The 15,563-nt window shown below is 41.4% G+C and overlaps 1 protein-coding gene across 3 annotated transcripts in view; it reads right to left on the bottom strand.

Annotated features, from left to right (window-relative positions):
- Positions 1–15,563, bottom strand: part of ADGRB3 (adhesion G protein-coupled receptor B3) — a 1,725,994-nt gene that overhangs the window by 380,186 nt on the left and 1,330,245 nt on the right. For all 3 annotated transcript variants that reach the window (XM_086926462.1, XM_086926464.1, XM_086926463.1), the window contains exons 17-18: positions 12,673–12,799; positions 11,059–11,162 (exon numbers count right to left, since the gene is read on the bottom strand). In XM_086926462.1, the coding sequence (XP_086782588.1) occupies positions 11,059–11,162; positions 12,673–12,799 (231 nt within the window). The remainder of the gene's footprint in view (positions 1–11,058; positions 11,163–12,672; positions 12,800–15,563) is intronic.

Genomic DNA, 15,563 nt, shown 5'->3' with positions numbered 1-15,563 from the left:
CTGTTGCATTTACACTATTTCTTAGCACAAAATGCATCATCACAAACATATTGGACATGAAGTGGCATTTTTGTTCTGCAAAAATAGTACTAAATGCTGAATTTTTGGTTAATTCCACCTGGTTACACTACATGGAATTATATGTGAGTTACGCCCACCCCATGAATTTAAAAGCTTCTTCACCCAAATTATATATTTCCATGGGTGTGAGCTGGTTCAGAAAGACATAAGTTGCTCTGAAGACTCTAGTTCCAGATATAATTCTTGGTCTCATAATAGAAACTGTTCTGGATAGCTGTGAAAGAGATGAAACAATTCAACTATATAGAGTCAAAGATCAGTTGAAACATTACAAGCATCTCTTATCTGATCCAAATTTTATGTTAGCGAAGATGCAATAAATCAGAGTATCGAGGAACGGATAGATCTCCTCAAACATTCCCGGAATTCTGGGTGCCTTTGTTACTGAATGTTTTTGATAGTTTAGCCCACATCCTCTTACCTAACACATGGACAACTTCAATCATAATCCCCATTTCTAAAAAGTGAGATTCTTCCCAAACTAGTTGCTATTGGCCCATTTCTTTAATAGATATAACCTTAGAAATCTTGGGCAGGGTTCTATGTCATCGTCTAAAGGAATGGGCAGAAGAGAAGTCTATCCTTTTCCCCTGCCAATATGTTTTAGATCTAAGATTGACATAGGAGAGCAGTGCCTCAATCTTAACTTGATAATCGGAAAATACACTATAGGCCAAAACTCTCCATTATATTTAGCATTTATGTATTTGACCATAGTGTTCGGTAGTGTAAATCGTATGAAGTTGTGGTCTATTCTTTTAGCATATGTGCACAGGGACATGAAGGCCAGAATAATAGTAAATACTCATGTCCCGTGTATTGGTATTTTTCAGGGCATGAGACAAGGATATGCTTTTGCCCCACATTTATTTAATTTGTATATATATCTTATAAATGTATTTTGGACATGATGGTAATGTTTACAATAAGTGTGATAAAACGTGAATCAAAGTGAAACAAGACCGCCATGAATGTAATGTGCCAAGTCATGTTAACAGTCACGTCAACAAGAGGGTGTACCCACGTTACCTTGACAACAAGGAATGCCAATTAGCCATGTTAATTGCAGCCCATGACACGATGTAAATGTATATAAAGCGCATTACTCAGTGGTCAGATGTTAGTGAGCAAGGCGGGAGCAAGCCGCCGAAACGCGTCTGAGCAGAAGCTGATTTGTGAAATAAACGTTTGAATTAAGATACACGGAGTCAGCGCCTTCTTTGATGGTAAAGATTGCTACGCCTAATATCCCTGAAGTTAAAGGCTCATTTTTACTATCGTTGTATGCCAACAATGCTGTGCTAATGGCTAATGGCTCACACCCCAAGGGCCCTGCGACAGCTAGTACACAACTTTGTACATTTTATGGCCTTGCTGGACTCACAAACTAATGTTAACAAATCCTATATTATTACCGGCTGCCCGAAGAAGCATCATTTGACCTCTCTCACTGTGGGTGAGTCCAGCCTAAAATGCACCAGCACGTTTTCTTACCTGGGATTAGTCTTTGCTGATAATGGCTCACGGAGAGCACATGTTACAACATGCAAGAAAACATTTTCTAGGGCGATAAATTCGCTATTCAGCATTCCCCATGCCAGGAGGGGTGGAGCTCATCTTCCACTCCTGCAGATTTTTTTAATGCATTGCCTCCCAATAGCTACATATGGGGCTGAGGTATGGGGTATTAACAAGTGCAATCTAATTCAGGTAGAAGAAAATAGAATCTGCAGAAGAATCATAGGGGCCACAATCACTACCTCTAATTGTATTTACTATAGTGAATTGAATATAGCATTTATTGAAGAGATTATATTAGTGTATGCCCCGTGTTACTATGGCTAGGTGGATGGATAAACAAGGAGGCAGGTCTTACATGAGATATTATCTCAGATTGCCTCTCCTGTGATAAAGGTAGAAGTATTCCATGATTAGTAACCATGGAATCCTGCTTGCGTATGGCAGGTTGCCATCAGCTGTGTGGGAACCCGGGCAGCCTACATACTATTACTGAAGATCAGCTTCAGGAAGTTTCGTTTAAATCCTTACTGGCTTAGAGATTGGGGTGGGGATTAAGCCTGCAAAGTCAAACGTGGTGGCCTATGTAAATATTGGAGGAAATGGCTTAATCACTAGATATTTGACAAAGCCTTTTTTTTGCTTCGTTATAGAGCAGGCACCATCAAATATCTTTAGGTTCCCTTTAGGCTTTCAGGCAAACGTAGACACCTCTCCCTGCCCGTGTAATGAGAGTTCAGGTCCAACTTTGTTACAATTTTAATTCTTTTGCAGATTGTATTCCATATACACCAATAGTATTCTACTACCCCTAATCAAGAGGCATAACATTACTGATTTTAGAGATGCAAATAGCAAGCTGCTCCATTTGAACGTTGATGATTGTATTTTTTATGAGGGTACATTTTTGAACGGCTGCTGTTCAGGCCCATCTCAGCATGAATACTTTTTAGAACTGTTCTATAGTAATATTCCCAGTGTAATGACAAGGTGTGGTTGCTATCCTCTGAATTTTATCCTGAGTATTAGGAAATGATTGCTTTAAATGTGCTTAATATTTTTATTGTGACTTTTAAGGTGTTTTAAGGACACATGTGAACCCTAATAAACAATTTATTGATTGATTAAATTCTTGGTCTCAAGGTAGGAAAAATGAAAGAGGCAATCAGGTCCCAGGAATGCAGTAGGAAGCTACGTTGCATCTGTACTTTCAGGCCCAATTCCTATCCGTTGTTCCTTGTTGTGACTGACAGGACAGGGGTTTTGTGGAAGTAGTTCAGTAGAAGAATGAAAACCAGAAGACATCCTTTGTATCCAGAATGACCACATATCACTGAGTTTATTTCATTTCCTGGCAGATTTGAAAGAGAAGCCACCTATTTTATCCCTAACTGTAAAGATCTATTTGGTGATATCTGGAAATGTTCCAGGCAGAAACAGTGACAATAGCTAAAGGCTCTGCGGTTTCCTTCCAGTGATCCCTCCACATGACTTGTTTGCTAACTGGACGTCGTACATGTTTCTGATCCAAGTGTATAACCTTCCCTTGCAGGACCACCTTCTTGTGTGTTGAGGTTTGCCCATAGAAATGATCTCGTGCTGGAGGTCTTCTGATTTTAATGTTTTATAATGCAAGGTAAACTCACCAGAAGTTATTGCAGTATACATGCAAGACTTAAGTAAGCCAGCATACTGCTTCCAGTAGGTTAACAAAGTAAGCACTAAAGTTCCAAAAATCTTGGTTGAGTTTCTTTCACAGAACCTTCTTTTTAAATGAATGACTATCAAGCCACATGAATGGTATGAAGAGTAAACAACAATTATAATGGCAGGTATTACAACATGAATGAAAAGAAACACCATTCTTACACCACACAATCCTATCAGGGCACTTTGTCCAGATAGTACAACACAGACTCAAGACATGATCTCGAGCTGAAGGTAAGCACATAATCACGGGAGACTCAGTTTTTAGCTTTTATAGTTCCAAGCAAAATTTCAGAATAGAGCCACAATTAATGTTATGTTATGTTAAAATTTCTTATAAAGCGCACATACACCAATTGGTTTCTTGGCGCTGACCTAGGATATTGCTGAAGCCCCATGTATTTGGTCATCTGCAGGACGCTAGATATAAGCTTGGATGTATAGCCAAGTCTTAAGAAGCCTTCTGAATCTAGAGAATTCAGTGCAGGTTCTGATGTCCAAGGGAAGAGTGTTCCAGAAGCTGGTTGCTAGTACTGCAAACCTACAACCACCTGTTCATTTCAGTTTATAGGAAGGAATGGTTAGGAGGTTGTTATTGGTGGAGCACAAGCTCCGGGAAGGTATATATTTTTTAACAGGTCTGGATATGAATTTTGGGCTAGCGCCATGCAGGGCCTTGAAAACTAGGCAACCAACTTTAAATGCACAACTTTGTGGGTTAGGAAGCCAGTGTAACTTTCTCAAAATGGTGGAGACATGTTTCCATCTGGGTTGATGAGATATCAGCCTGGCTGCCTGATTCTGCACTGGCTGCAGTCTTTTAGTGAGATATAGTGGGATGCCGAGGTATAGAGAATTTGCATAATCTAGGTGTGATATCACCATGGCTAGGACCACCTGGATCAGAGCTTCCAGAGTAAGTAATCTCCTGATCTTCCTTATCTTCCTTAGCTGAAAAAAACAGGTGTAAGTAACTGATCCAATCTGAGATTTCATAGTGAGATCACTATTGATGATCACCCCCAGACTTTTGGCTGAGGAAGAAGGAGTAGGGGGAGAGCCCAGTTAAATTGGCCAGAAATGTGTGTTGCAAGGGTTCAGGGGACCTCCTATCAGAATCACTTCAGTTTTATCTGGATTTAATTTTAACTGGTTACTATTCATCCAGCGATGAGCAGCATCGTTGCCTGGAATTCGGATATGGAGTCTGGTGAGTTATTGATAGAGAACACCAGTTACAGATCATCTGCATAGTTATACATGCACACCTTCCTGTTTTTCAGGGACCGAAGTAGGGGAGGAAGGTAAAGATTAAATAAGTGGGGGGACAATGAGGAGCCCTGAGGGACTCCACATGTTGTTGCCTTTTTAGGAGCAGGAAACTGGGAAAGATGCACTGACTGAGTACGCTCCTCAAGAAATGACTCACTCCATCTGGAAGCTGCTCCCTTGAGGCCAGCAGCCTTGACACGGTTGATCAGGATACCATGATTGACCGTGTCAAATGCCGCGGGCAGGTCCAGCAGCACCAAGGCCTGGGGGAGCACTTATTGGCTTCCTCTCGATGCGTATCCAGTACAGTAAGTATTACTGCCTCGGTTGAGTGGGCTGGGCAAAACTTCGCTTTGTTTGGATCAAGATAGTCAGACTGCTAAATGAAAGCACTGAGGCATTTGGCCACATGAGATTTCAATATTTTGGCCAAATAAGAAAGCATGGAGATGGGCCAGTAATTGGTGAAAATCCTAGGATCGGCACCTGGCTTTTTTAGTAGAGGGACGACCGTTGTTTCTTTGAAAGCTCTCGGGACACAGCCCTGTGATAGTGAATCATTAAGAAGTGCCAAGGCGGGTCTGGGGAAGAAATTGAAAACTTCTTTTAAGATATGGGGCGGGCAACTGTCAGTAGGTGATCCCACCTTTACTTTAGACAGAAGATTCAGAAAAGTCTGATTGTCTATTGCTGAGAACTGTTCAAGAGAACAGAAATGTTCCAACATTGAGGATGATCTCCCAGGAGCACGGCAGAAAGGGATACTAGCTTTTATTGTAGCAATTTTATCAATAAGAAAAAAATTAATAGAGTTACAAAATGCTTGACAGGGTGTAGATTTTAATGTAACTCTGTCAGGGATGGATAATTAATTCACAATGGAGAATATTCCTTTAGACCTGCTGGTAGAGCTCAGGATTTTTGAGGAGAAGTAAACAGCCTTAGCAGTAGAAACTGACTTTTTATACTCTTTAAGTTGGATCAAATAGCTTTTTTTATCAAGGGAATAGCTGATTCTCCATTTTCTTTCGGATTGGCAAAGTGCTAGTTTTTATGATTTTAAGTCAGGAGAGAACCATCTTTGTGCCTCATGGCGTCTTGCTGATAGTATTGTTCTGAGTGTAGCATGTTCGTTGCTTGCCGCTGTGAGCTATGCTGTGAGGTTTTCCTCACTTGAATTAATTGACGCCTGGTGAGTTGGAACTGTATTTGCTAATGTGGCATAGAGATGGGTTCTGTTGATATTATTCCAATTCCTAGCCACTAATCTTTTTATACTTCTAGGATTTACCATAGAAATGTCCATAATGGTGAACTGAATTAAAAAGTGATCAGACCATACGCAGGGAGAAACAGTCAGTGCGGACACTGTGATGTTAGCTGTCCACACCTGATCCAGCGTGTCCTTTGTTGTGTGTGGCCATAGTTATTTGCTGAGTAAGGTTTAGCCCACTAAGGAAGTCATTCAGTTCTTTGGCATGGGGTCCACCCTGTGTATCTTTAGCCCAATTAAACTGTAAATTTCCTTTCAAGTGAATTTTCAGGTTGATATATATTTACAGGTATTCTTTGTCCAAAAATCACCTACACATGTCTAGATTAGGGCCTATGAGCATCAAAGAGGGTACATTTTGAGTGTCATGGTTCTTGATGGACGTGACATACTGAATACAATAATATTACAGCCGGAAAAGGAAATAAAAAAACATGCACTTAATGTGCAGCTAGAAATAAATATTTTATTTTATAAAAGCATACCCCACAAACCCTTATCCCCTAGCTATTTTTGAAAAGGGTGAATTAATTCAGAATGCTAAAGCTTATCAGAACTTAAAGAGATGGTATGATAATTTTGCATTGTTTTCTCTCGCAGATTTTCCGTAATTTTCGCGTATACCATGATAGCTCGATAGAGCTTGCAAAGTTTTCTGCAAATAGGTTGTCAGACTAACTTTGGGGCCTCCATTGTTCTTTTAGATTGTTTCAAGAAAAAAAGATCCCCATCTTCCATCCAAATTTAAATTTAAATTTGCGAAGAGTATAGTTTTAAAGCTAATTTGTGATGGAATGATACACACATGTCCAGCACCAACTAGTATTATTGAGGAAATATTGACAGTTTGCGGTGAAAATTATGCATAGGCATAAATGTGTAAAAAGCAGGAAACTCTGTGATCTACAGAAAGGCCAATCAATAATTGAGATCAATGCATGACTTTGACTGCATGAGAAAAACTTCACTCAAAAGCCTATGTATTTTCTTCAATATTCGAAGTCAATTGGCATGCTTTTTCTTGCAAAGCTTATCAACTACATACCGCTCATGAGCCTCGAAAAGGGTAAAACATGTCTCTGATCATGAATTTTGCAGACCTGTGCACTTGCAACATGGTTTGTAACTGTTACACAATCGAGAGTACACAAATCATGCAAAGAACTTAAAACAGTGCAATAAAAAATGTATTGTTCTTCTTTAATCCAAACTGTTACCCATCAGAAACGTGTTTTGTCAGGGGAAGTACCCCATGACTTCTTCAGGGTTTCTGGCAATGAAAGGATATAATTTGCTCCTCTCCGCCAGTTGTAATTCCTTCCCGGCTGGTGGATAGTTAGTGAAGAAATAAAGCGCTCCTCTCTGCCGGTTGTCATTCCATCTCGACTGGTGAGTAGATAGCGAAGATCGACATTGACAATATAATGGAGGTGGACACACTTCCTACTTACTAAAAATAATCATCTGCTTGTTGTCTGAAATTGTTTTATAATTTTCTCATCTGTACTCTTGCGGGTCGAATTGAAACCTAGGGGTTAGCGGGAACACGTCTGGAGCACTCGCCTCCAAGTACTAGTAATCGAAGTACAGATGAGAAAATTATAAATCAATTTTGGACACCATGCACATGATTATTATTTGTAAGTAGGAAGTGGGTCCACCTCCATTATATCGTCGATGACGATCGTCGCTACCGACTTACCATTCAGGATGGAATTACAGCCGGCAGAGAGGAGCGCTTTATTTCTTCACTATCCATCCACCAGCCGGGATGGAATTACAACCGGTGGGGAGGAGCGCATTATATCCTTTCGTTGCCAGTAGCCCTGAAGAAGTCGTGGGTCACATCCCCTGATGAAACACGTATTGGCTGAGCAACTGTTCAGATTAAAGAAGAACAATACATTTTTTATTTCACTGTTTTAAGTTCTTTGCCTAATTTGTTGTACTCCCGATTGTGTGAAAGTTACAAACCATGTTGCAATAAGCACTGTAATTCTAGCATGTGCGCAGGTCTGCAAAATTCATTTGTCCATTTTAGCAATGTTTAGGAAGGATTAAGAGCTTCCCTCACCTGTTTGCACCGCTTCACTTGTTACCAAACTTACTCGTACACATACTTGATTGGCGCCGGCCCTGCCACACCTAAGAAACCCTCCCCGATGTCTCTGATCATGGACCATTTTTAAGAGATACATATTTTTGGTTCAAAGAATCAGATTACAAATGACTCTGCATCATGGTTTGGACATTATATTAAATAATTACTTGACTGCATTAAGGCTTAAATGTGAATTTTGTCCATGAACGCTTTCATGCTCGCGACATTTGCATTTGCGAACTTACAAAACTTATAATTGCAACCATTGCAAACTGCTGTGGAAAACTAAGAAACTTTTGAAAAAGTTTTATGTTAATTGGTTTAGAACATGCTCAGGGAGGTCATGAAATTTGTAATAACTGATGTTTGTTTTAATGGTAAAAACTGTTCAGCATCTGGATACCCTCACTGGTGTTTAGCCTCGCTCTACAAATTCACATAACATCCCATAAGATAAGATAAGATGATACAAGATACGATAACATAACATAAGTTAAGATAACATAAGGTAAGACAACATAAGAAGATAAATTTCACTGAAAACATTAAGGCCTCAGTCAGGCCCTCTAAGGCCAGCCGCCAAGCCATTGGCGTGACAGAGCCCTGCAGCCACACACTCAGCAGAAGGCAGCCCATTATATGTTAAGACCCCAAAGTGATTTTTGGTAAATGTGCTCCACCTAACAGAGTTCAAGCACATCTGGCAAAAAGGCCCAATGCCACTCTGTCCTCCAGGCCTTGGTGGAACAAGTGCCACCTTTATGTTTTGCAGAAACAAATCACCAATTTTGTGTTTTTTTTCTGAGATAACTGAATCTATATCACTGATACAGTGGGAATATTCTCGCAGCAAACAGACAACAGGATATTTTATTTTGGCTTGGGACAGGCATTCATTGAGTGGCTAACCAAGACAGTAAAAAACAATACAAGAAGACCTGGTCTAATAGGGATAGACCCTCCAGTGTAATTGGGATTGCATTTTTCTGGCTGTTGGTTGGCTTGCACAGGATTATGAGCAGCGGCACTATCTGAAGCTTCTGTGCCAGAAACTAAGCTGTTACCATTTGATGAAGAGGGAAAACTGAGATGTGTATGGTTGGAAGAAATGTCAGTTTTTTGCAGGTTTTCGGTACCTTCCTTTAAATTAGGCCTTTTGTGCCCTTCACTTACTATTATAAAAAAAGCTACAAAATTATAAACTTGCAGAGAAAACGTATGCCTATGTTTTCCGGCATGGAATTATGACGTAAATATTAAATTAGAGTGACTAACATCCCAATCTTTGTTTTTGGCTCAGCAGGGTTATAATAGTGTGAAAACGATCTGAATGAGTAGAGGGAAGACATGATATTGGTGAAGAAAAGGGAAACTTAGACACATCACAATCTTTAGAAAGGGCAAAAATCTGGACATTTGCAAAACGTTGTGGACAAACAAACTTTGCATAGCCCTCTTCATTTTCAGGGAGTAGGTGAAATCTCTATGCCTAAAGAAAGACACTGGTTGCATCAGCTTGTTCTAAAAAATAGCTCTAGACAATGCATTTTATCTTATCCTCAACTTCTCATTGATATTCTAAGATGTCATCCTAAACCCACAGTTGTGTGGCACTTCGTACTATAGAGGACATTTTCCATCAGGGTCTACTCAGAGAATTGCATCTAAGGAGTTGGAATCCCAGATTGGTAGATTTTGTCTTTGTCCATTTGAGGTTGATAAAGTGAGTACTTACTACATGGATGGTCATTAAACCTAATATCAATGTCTCTAGAAATAATTCTCTCTTGTCATGGAAAAGATGGTTCTGTGGCCTAACCTGATGTCCACCACACTGGTTTAAATGTATAGGGCCTGTGTCCTATAAATATGTACCTTAGTGAATGTGTGGGCTGTAGAGGGGTGTTACCTGAAACCAGTCCCGGGATGCTGGTTTCTGGTTCAGTAAAGACCTGGCTTGGTGGTTCGGGCTAGACTGTTCCCAGAAGGGACAGAGTCAAGACTGATTTTCATATAGCTGGGTCTGAACTAAGATGGCGAATTGAGCTAAAGAACGATGATGGATTCGACCCAGATCCCGTGACTGGGGGTGAGTGTCTGAAAAGTTTCAGCGCTCTGTCCATCACCTCCTTGTGTTTGGTTTGTTTGCCCTAAGTTGGCAGGGTATGCCCAGACACGGTCTCTTGCTCACTTTGCCACTGGGTTCAAGCTAGCTTGGCTGAAGAGTGGTGTTACCCTGAAATTGGTCCCAGGATGCTCGTTTTTTGTTCAGGTAAGACCTGGCTTGGCAGTTCGGGCTTGACTGTTCCCATGAGGCACAGGGCAAGACTGATTTGCATATAGCTTGGTCTAAACTGAGGTGGCAAAGTGAGCTAAAGAACGATGATAGATTCAACCCAGATCTGTGACCGAGGGTGAGTGTCTGTAAAGTTTCAGTGCTCCATCCATCATCTCCTTGTGTTTGCTGGGCTCTCAATGTTACATGAGCTTTCAGTTTTCAGAAATAAGCCTGCCATTTTAAGTCTGCCTTAAGAGTGCAGCTGTCAGCACGACCTATTGTTGCCATTTTAAATGGTGAAAAATGTCCTAGAGCAGGCTGTGGCTCAACTGGAGGAGTATTTTTCACTTCTTGCTATTGGCTGTTTGGTTTAACATTTCAATTCCTATGAAGTGTTTGCATTGCAATGCTTGAGGGACTATTTGATTTATCATAATCTGATTCATCAACCATTAAATGGTTTATCTCTTAAAAGCATTGTTTACATAAAGAATACATTTTCTATTCTTTTTTTCATTGTAGCAGGCTTTTTAATGTTTTAGGCAGGACTCAAAATGTAGGCCAGACCTATTTAATATAGTCATACTTGTTCCTAAGGGCTTCATAAACACTGTAAAAGTCTAAATATGTGTAAAACCTTGACGACACAATACATCTTTAACTGTCTTCAAAGCAAAAGGGAACATTAATTTGTGTATGCACATAATGTGGTAAACATACTTAACATGTAATACCTTAAGCAGAATTTATTAAGTTACCGTTTCACGATATATATTCTTAGAAAAGTACATTTGTTTTCCTAATTACTCATTCAGACCACATACATACCTCCATAGTGCTGCATAGACAACTGCTAGCGTGATTAAGGCCAAGCAGGAAAGGCCACAGCCTACAATTAGGGTTACGGAAGGGGTGCCTGATGATTCCATGATCTGTAAGAAAAGTAAAACAAATAACTAACATGATCTCGTATTCTGGCCTGCTTAACAGCAGCTTATAAGTCACTCTGGTTTAAATGCTATCATTGACAGCTTTATCAGAGCAGCCGCGCTGATAGAATGTCTGAAGCTTCCTTTTGCAGTTCAAAGACAATCTCCATTTTCCATGTCAGCTGGAATCTACTTCACTTTCAAAGATGAGAACCCAGAGGCCCTGTGCATTGAGGAGCGTGCATACAGCCCAATCTCCCAGCTTGTTTGTTTTCAACAGAGTGAGCCACAAAAAGGGATTATAATTAAGAGGCAGGAGTGTGAAGAAGGTGCCCCAAACAAAATCAGTTTTCACTAGCTTCTGATTGTATGTACAGCCTACGGATATCCCCCAAGGACACCTCCCATATTTCTCTGTCATAGCTCCTGTTGAGTTAGGAAAGTTTGGGACTTTTTCAGACTCTTTCTTGTGCAGTTTGTCCACGTCATTCAATATAGTTTCAGTTCATGCAGATAAAATGGTTGCTAACGTGAGTACATCGTTAAGCACAAAATCATTATAAAAGCAGCCTGAATGAGGGCAGTTTCATACCACTACCAGAAGGTAACTAAATAAATGACCTTGAAGAAGAGCCAGGGTGGGTACATCTCGCATTAGCCACTCAATACAATCACAAAATCATTCTGTAATAGTTCATAAATGAACATGCCAAATGAGACATTCAAACCAAGAGCTATCCACCTGAAGATCTGAGAGATGTAACATGAAACAATGCATTATGGAAACTAAATTGATTAAGGCATGGTAACTCAAAGCAATGTTGGGCCTAAAGGCAGCATTCCATCTGCTTGCATTACCTTACACAATATAGATCACTGCAGAAAAAAACACCCAGTACAAATTCCAGGACTGATCATCCTTAAAGGCTGCAGCATACTTTTCACTCTCTAAGCATATTTTACTGCAATCCACCCAACAGAAAACTAGAATGTGGCAGGTAATTATAATTGCAATGCTGTAATATATTCAAAACTGGCTTACAATTCACGCGGGGTGCCCCCCCCCCCTTTTTGTCAACACATATCAGAGGAAGGTCTGTACTGAAAATATCCAATGCAGAGCTGCAATCTGTTTAACAATCTAGGCTTCTGGTCTCACTGGCAACAGAAGGAGTCGACTAATTCCTCTGACAAGGCTCGTACTCTTCAAGCAGCCATTGGCATGACTATTCCAGCTGCATGCTCTCACATGTTTTTTTTCAATGGTGTGCATATCACGAGTATGAATCCGGAGTTGCACTGTGACTCAAACTGGGTGAGAATTAGTTATAGCGCAAGATCTGGAATCATTTGAGCACGGCTGGACAGCAGCAGGTACATACGTTTCTGCAACCATGTCATTTTTAAAAACATCTCTCTCCCCGCCCCTCCAGTCAGCTGCAATACACCACGGAGAAACGCTGTCACAGCCTCCGTGCCTGAGCATTAAACCCGCATTCCCACTGTTACTTACTATTTCTCTCGGTTGCTGAGCCAAAATGGCGAAGGTAGAGAGACGATCACATAAGCATTTCGTGTGGGATGCATCGGTAAGCACAGTTTTACATCCCTGGGTGGACCAGGTTCCAAAAGAGTCGTTCCTGCAACGAGAAAAACACCGGCATAATTACACCTGGCAGTCAATTCCGTGGAAGAAGCGCTGCTTAATGGCGAACATCATCTGAGTGCCGTAGGGGAGACATCTACAGTCTGGTACTTGTTGTTCGAAAGGGACTTAATTGAGGTGCATGGGGGAGGGAGAGCAGGGAAACGCGCCTCAGCCCCAGCGGGTGGAGCTCTCCGAAGTGCTGATCCCCGGAGCCCGGGATCTGCAGCAGACTGTCCGGGGAGCTGCGAGCGCCTCGGCACGTCCATGTGGACAGAGCTGTCCGCGGTGCTGGTACTCCCCCGCCCCTACCGAGCTTTGGGCAGCAGCTGTCCGGGGTAGCGATCCGTGGATGCGCCCTGTGCTCGGAGCTGTCCGAGGTGCTGCTCCGCAGGGCAGCTCTGTGCAGAGCTCCTTTCGACGGAGCAGCAAACCCACTAACCGCTGTTAGAAAAAAAATCCCCTCAGACAGCTTGTACATGCCCATTTCACTCCATGCCACACTAATTTCTCTTTCAGCGCACACCGCTCTGCACCTTTTCTTTAGAGGTTAATTTCTGGGATCCATGTATTTTTCTCATTTCCCCGCGTGCTGGTAGAATACTGCTGTAGCTGTAATCGTGCAATTCCTTGGATGCTTCCTGCGTGGAGGAGGTGGAGATGGAGGAGGAAGGCAATTTCACCCTGGAAACGGGCAGCGTCGGATTGCTCCACTCTGCCGAAGCTGCTTCAACAGAGGGAGGTGGGTCCTCCTCGAAATAACAGCCCGCAGCCCCAAGCCTTCCCCCCAACAGCAGCATTAGCCGGGCTCGGTAGCCTTGGTTGCGACGGCGCGTTAGCACGAGCCTCAAGGCCACCTACTTACGCGTTCATCTATCTCCGCCATCCCACCGTGCTCCCGCGCCCTCATTATAAATTAGATTTCTTAATTATTGGCAGTGTTTTTAACACGGTTTTATCTCTGCGAACATTTGTTTGAGGCTCTGGGAAATGGTAGCTCGCAGAGACCTCCCACCCCATCAGAATAGTGGGAATGGTATCACCCTGCGTGTTCTTTGTGGAGAAAAAAAAGAAAATTATAAAACGAATACCACCTTTCATTATTTGAATTCAGCGGGGATGGGGATAGAGGTTGTGACTCTGAGAGAGACAACCAAACCTTCACTTAAACTTGATACGAATTTTGCTTGTCTGTGCTCATATCCGGAAATAAACATACCATTTCTCAAATGGTATGCTCTAGGCACTTTGCTGGCATCCTTTCCAGGAACTTTACCGTCAGATGTGATCACCAGTTTAATGTATATCACCACATAGAATAATTTGGAAATAGAAACACAGACCTCAGATTTAAGTTTAGTGCCATGATTTGTTTAAGCACAATATACTTCTAGTTACAGAGAAACTCGTTGCTGCATTGCTCTTTCCTTCTCTCTCTCTCTCGCCCTCTCTCTCTCTATATATAGATATATAAAATATCTCTCCTCTCTCTCCACACACATATATATATATGCATACACACTTATAATCCTATATACAGTTTACTGATAAACAAAAGGATAAAGTCACAGCTATTTTTACATATTTAAAAAAAAGAAATGATAGAAATTCACTCCAAAAAACAAAGGCTATGGTGTTGTTATAGTTGAGTGACAATGTTCATTGCAATATTACACTTTACACTGAAAACACTGGAATTCACCAGTTATAGTTAAGTGAAGTAACTAGAAACAAGCCTGAAGTAATTATAACGTGTGCCTTCACCGTGTACAGCTTATACCCTCACATAGTAAATTACTTCTGACATGTTTTATGACATTACTAGCAGCCCGTCCCGACGTTGTCCGGGTATGAATTGCTGCCGGCCAGTAGTATATTGTTTTGTAGGATTTCGTTTTGATAGCATTTCTTATCTGTGACAGGCCTGTGAAACGCTTTGATTCACAGTGCACTGCTGATGCACTTAAGAGTGCGCGTTCAGTAGTGTGTGAACTCGAGTTTCCCTACTTTATTTTTCCTTGCAATATTAAATAGCGCAAACTCGACAACATGGCATGAGCACAATTTACATTACAGAAGAACACATTCATTTGTGGTAGGCACGGGGAGACAAAGCGATTTGCCTGGAATCACAGGATGTTGAGCTGATGCCGAGAATCGAACGTAGCTCCCCAGCTATAAAGTTCGCTATTCTAGAACTTGAGGTGGGAGGTGTGTCTAAAAGTGTATGTCGGTGCTGCCCATCAATGAGAGAGACCTGTACATTTTTCAAATGGGTGGTTAAAAAATATGAGTCTGTTGCTGGAGATGTACCACCAATGTACTTACCGGGGGAGGGTAAAAACCCATTATTCCGCTACTTTCTTTCCACATACCATCACTCCGCATACTTTCATTACGAAAGTACCATGACTCCGCAATGCCATTATAACGCATGGCATTACATTTTATATGCTTTTACCATGCATACATTTACAACAAAATTCGTTGTAAATGCATGAATGGTAAAAGCATGTTTTTTTAATGTTTGGATAAGGTAAGTATGGGAAGGGGTATAAGGTTTGGGGTACTGAGGTATATGTTTTGGGGTGTTTGGGTATTTTAAGGGTTCAGATATAGTTTTGGGTTATGGGGTACAGGGGTAGTTTTAGGGTTTAGGGATAGGTATGGGTTTTGGGGTACAGGGGTATTTTTAGGGTTCCGTGCTAGGTTTGGGCTTTGGGGTATAGGGGTATTTTTAGGGTTCAGGGGTAGGTTTG

This window comes from Lissotriton vulgaris, chromosome 6 (assembly GCF_964263255.1).
Source record: "Lissotriton vulgaris chromosome 6, aLisVul1.2, whole genome shotgun sequence".
Classification (NCBI taxonomy): domain Eukaryota; kingdom Metazoa; phylum Chordata; class Amphibia; order Caudata; family Salamandridae; genus Lissotriton; species Lissotriton vulgaris.
The sequence above is the reverse complement of the archived record's forward strand: the minus strand, read 5'-3'. Positions and strand labels throughout refer to the sequence as shown.